The sequence below is a fragment of the Acanthisitta chloris genome, unplaced genomic scaffold, assembly GCF_000695815.1.
Source record: "Acanthisitta chloris isolate BGI_N310 unplaced genomic scaffold, ASM69581v1 scaffold25415, whole genome shotgun sequence".
NCBI lineage: Eukaryota > Metazoa > Chordata > Aves > Passeriformes > Acanthisittidae > Acanthisitta > Acanthisitta chloris.
The window spans coordinates 1-5005 of record NW_008672474.1 but is presented as its reverse complement, the minus strand read 5'-3'; the positions used below and the strand labels follow the sequence as shown (position 1 = coordinate 5005).

Here is a 5005-nt window from a genome sequence, read left to right as displayed (position 1 = left end):
GGTCAGCTCCAGCCTGCTGATGTCCATCCCCACCCCTGTCTGTCTGTCCACAGAGACCTGTCCACAACTGGCAGTGCCCCTGAATGGACGGATGCTGGGCCGGAGCGTGCGGGTGGGCCACGATGTTCACTTTGTCTGCGATGCCGGTTTCCGGCTGGTGGGCTCGGAGACACGCGCCTGTCGGCACAACCGCACGTGGAGCGGCACCCAACCCTTCTGCAGAAGTGAAGTAGAGCAGGGTTGGGGTGCCATGGGGTCAGCCCTGCCCATGGGCTCCTCCATCACCCTGAGCCATGAGGTCCCACTGCTCTGCCCAGAGGCTGCAGCAATGGGCACCAGGGATGGGGCAAGCATGTACTTCTCCAGCTGGTGCTCACAGGCTCCTTCTCCCTAGGTATTGATGACTGCTCCAGCAACCCGTGTGCTAACAGTGGGACCTGTGTGGATGATGATCAGAGCTACACATGCCTCTGCCCCCCAGGCTGGTCAGGCCCCACCTGCCAGAGCCCGATCTACTCCTGTAGGTACCCAGGTTTGGGCTGTGGAGGACAGGGATGCGCATGGGGACAGCACTCAGCCGTGCTGCACCCATCTCCCCCTTCCCTGGCAACCCCCTGGGACCTTGGCCCCCACTCATCTCCCCATGCCTGTGACACCTGCTGTCCCCCACAGACTGGGTGACGCTGAGCAATGCCTCCTTCAGCCGCCAGCCCCGCTGTGCTGAGGGCCACTTGGGCTCCCGGCGCTGCAGCTGTGATGCTGGCTTCCAGCTGCGAGCTGGTGGCATCTGCCAAGGTAAGAGCAGGGTGAAGATGGTGGGGAGGGGTGGGAAGCCAAGGCTTGGTGGCAATGGGACCCCTGGTCATTCCCCACTTTGTACCCCCCAGATGTGGATGAGTGCCAGCTCTACCAGTCCAACCCCCAGACCCGGATTTGCCTCCATGACTGCCTCAACCTCCCTGGCTCCTACCGCTGCCTGTGTCCCCCTGGCTACCTGCTCCATGCGGATCGCAATGCCTGTGAGGGTAAGAGCAGCGTGTGCAGGGTAGGGAGCATCCCACAGGAAGAGGGGTGCAGTGAGGACAGCCCCACTCACCCCGTGTCACCACTGCAGATGTGAATGAGTGCGCCGGGAAGCAGCACAACTGCACCCAGGGTGACCTCTGCATCAACACCTTTGGGGGCCACCGCTGTGTGCGCCCCAAGTGCCCCCCACCACGCCACAACACCAGCTATGTCAAGACCTCTGCCTTGTGAGTACAGTACTGCATGTGGCTCTGGCTGCATCATGCCCTCTCCCAAGGTGATGGGGCCTATGGTGCCCTGGGGACTGTATTGTGTCACCCAGGAGCTACGGGTTGAGTCCCAACCAGCACTGGTAGCAAATTGCCATGTGGGGTGCCTGGGTGTGCTTGGCATGCTCCCTGATGGCCTTGGGATGCTGATGGCTGGGGGTGTAGGTGGGAGCACCCCAATACATGGTGGCTTTGTCCAGGAATCAGTCCCCCCTCAGAACCCCATCCTGGGGGGAACAATGCTATTTTCTCTCTGCTGCACATCCATGTGATTCCATCAACTGTCTTCCAGCAGTCCCAGCCATCCCACTCTTGAGACTAAACTGCTTTGTGGCTGAGCACAAGTCACCCACTCTTGATCCTGACAAATTACTCTTCGGGAGGCACATATGGCTCCTTCCCTGGCCTGTGGTACCCCCAGTTCCAGCCTCAGAGCATCACCCAGAGCTGTGTGATGGTGTTTGGCATGGCAAAAGCAGGCGTGAGGCAGAGACCTGATGCTGGACACACTTGGAATGGGGCTGTCTTGGGTTGCTCTGCTGCAGAACCGGCACTGGGGCTAGAAATGCTGCCTGTGGTGCAGGCTGGGCTTGTTTGCAAGGATGAGGACAGCTCCCTGAGAGCCAAACCGCATCACTGAGCAGTGGGATCTCCTCTTTCCTGACAGCCAGTGTGAGAGGAACCCCTGCCCCATGGAGAGCCGAGCCTGCCACCTGGCTGCTACCTCCATCTCCTTCCACTACCTGCCGCTCCAGGCCAACCGCACTGTGCCCCGTGTCCTCTTCAAGATGTCCACCACCCGCTTCGTGGGCGACAGCCTGCGCTTCACCATCACCGGCGGCCGGGGCCAGGGCGTCTTTGCCGTGCGGCGCTCCGACCGGCAGACGGGAGAGCTGCTGCTCACCCCCGTGGCAGGGCCAGCCACGCTGGAGGTGGAGCTGGAGATGAGCGAGTTCTCCCGCAAGGTCCTCCTGGGCAAGCACATCTTCAAGGTCACAGTCTTTGTGTCCCCATATGTGTTTTGATCCCCTTCGGAGGCAGGTGTGGGGCCAAGCCAAGGTCTCTCCTGGGCAGTGATGGAGCAGGTTCAGCTCAGTGGTCCCAGTTCTTGTCCCATTGGAGATATCCCTCTCCCATAATGCTTGCTCATGGCTGGTAGGGAAAAGCCATCACAGCAAAAACTGTGTCCCTGTAGGAAAAACCCTGTGTGCAGTGTGGCAACCAGCCTGGGAGTGCCTGCCTCTGCCAGCCCCTCTCCTCTCTGCCCACATGGCACATGGAGGGGAAAGATAGAGTGAGCCAAGAGGATGTGGCATGCAGGTCCAGTTCCTTGTATCATGTAACCTCTAATAAAAGAAAAGTGGCTGTGGGAAGAGTGTCCTCCTTGCTCTATGTCCTGTGTTCCTGGGCAAGGCTCCTGGGGACAGCTGTGGGCTGTGCTTACAGCAGGGTCCCCTTGCAGAGCTTAGGGTGCCAGTAGAGCTGCCAAGCCCATGCAGGGTCATGCAGTGTCCATGCCCCTTCCAGCACAACTGTTCCTGGGGGGCATGTTGAAGAGCTCCCAGCACAGCACTGGGGGACGGGCTGAATAGAGAATCCTAAAACACTTTGGGTTGGAAGGGACTATAAAGAGCACCTCATTTCCAATCCCCCTCCCATGGGCAAGGACACCTTTCACCATGCTGCCCTGCACATCCTGCACAGTCAAGTCTGACCTCAGCCCCTTTGGCAGTGTCTGGAAAGCACAGCAGGGCTCCCTGGTGAGCAGGAGACAGTGACAGGGCCCATGCTTCCTTATGTCCAGGAGACTTCCCTCTGCAACAGCTCTGACAGGAGCTGACTGCATGGCTGGTCAAAGCTGCAGCTCCATAGCTCACCAAGAACTCAAACTGCTGCTCTGCACCCAGCTGAAAGAGGGTGGGCAGCTAGGACAAGAGAGGTGCAGCCCCCCCATGCTACTTGGGTACCCTCTGCCACTGCCAGCATGGTCAAACCGCTGTGCAGGGAGAGCTGCCAGCAGCTGGAGGTTGAAAAGGTGGTGAGGGCCTTTGGGGACAGCAAGTGAAGGACATGCCTCCTCCAGGACACCCTTCCCTCTGTACACAGAAGCCTTCTTAGGTGAGTGTCCAGCCAGTGCCCCTTGCACAAAGCAGCTGCTGTGTGCACACCACAGGCAGCTCATAAAGAGCTCCTTATGCACCCACTGCCAGCACAACCACCAGCTCCCAGGGCTCTGCACGGCTGCTTTGCTGGAGGAGGGGGAAAAGCCTCCCCAGGGGCAGCAGAGCTGTGGGCTGGGCTGGCTGTGCTGCGTCACCAAAACCCACAGCTGGCCTGTGCCGACTGTGGTGAGAGGCTGGGACGTAAAGTAGGGAATTACAGGGGCAAATATTTATTCCTGCACATGAAGTGTCCCAGGCAAACTGGGCACCACAAATGGGTTTTTGCATAAGTTTCCTCTACTTTTTGATCCTTCAGGTACAACACAACTAATCACTAATGCCCACATTACTGATTGCTAATGAGAGTAGAACTTTGCGAAGTTCACTGCAAGCAGGACATGGAGGTACTGGAGTGTGTCCAGAGAAGGGCAACAGAGCTGGGGAAGGGTCTGGAGCATAAGTCTCATGATGAGTGGCTGAGGGAGATAGAGGGGCTCAACCTGGAGAAAAGGAGACTCAGGAGAGACCATATTGCTCTCTACAACTCCCTGAAAGTAGGTTGTAGTCAGGAGGGGATCAGTCTGTTCTCACAGGTAATGAGCAATAGGACAAGAGGAAACAGCCTCAGGTTGTTCCAGAAGAGGTTTAGATTGGATATTAGAGAAAATGAAAAGGGCAGTCAGGAATGGGAACAGGCTGCCCAGGACAGTGGTGGAATCATCCCTGCCAGTGTTCAGAAGGTGCATGGAGGTTATACTTTGGGACCTGGTTTAGTGGTGAACATGGTGGTGGCTGGGTTAACAGTTGGCCTCGATGATCTTAGAGGGCTTTTCAACCTCAGTGATTCTGTTTTTCCAGCGTTCTTGCTGCTTGTCTAGTGATCCAGTGAAGTGAAGTGGTCACAGCACCAAGCCTGACAGAATTCAGGAACTGTTTGGACAAGGCTCTCAGGCACAGGGTGTGATTTTTGGGGTAGTCCTGTGCAGGGCCAGGGGTTGGACTTGATGACCTCTGTGGATCCCTTCCACCTTAGGATAATCTTTGATTCCATGATCCAGTCATCCTCAGAGCCCTTCTTGCTAGAATTATTGATGCTCAATGATGCTGGGACACTTTCAAAGCCATGTCAAATGCTGCATTATCCCAATTGCCTAGGGGTATCCTTTATCCTTCATTAAGCAATCCTTATTTCCCAGTCCTTTACTTTGTTATACATAAGCACAAACCACCGCAAAGCCTCCAGCAAAATTCCAAGCTCTCCAGTAAAATCCCTCAACCTCACTGCATCACAATGTAAATCTGAATATGTATATATAGTGGCAAAATGAATACATTCTCATACTAGAATGAATAACTTTTCATACATTTTCAACGCTGCTGCTATAATAGGGAAAGGGATTTTCCAGGAGTGGAACTGATGCAGCTCACAACCAGCCCAGAGCATCCCCAGCCGCATCCATATGGAATGTCACCTTGTGGAAGGCTGGGGCCTCTTGCAGCAGGGATTTCCCCGGGTGGGGGGTCCACGCTGGGTCCGCAGGCCCCGGT

The 5005-nt window shown here is 56.4% G+C and overlaps 1 protein-coding gene across 1 annotated transcript; it reads left to right on the top strand.

Moving 5' to 3' along the window:
* Nucleotides 1-53: 53 nt before the first annotated feature.
* On the top strand, nucleotides 54-2320 carry LOC103802093 (fibulin-7-like; the record flags this gene model as incomplete). Its single annotated transcript, XM_009074547.1, has 6 exons — nucleotides 54-224; nucleotides 395-520; nucleotides 673-795; nucleotides 888-1025; nucleotides 1115-1253; nucleotides 1963-2320. Coding segments are annotated over 6 exons (1055 nt in total), but the record flags the coding sequence as incomplete, so codon positions are not given.
* Between the last annotated feature and the right edge of the window lie 2685 nt (nucleotides 2321-5005).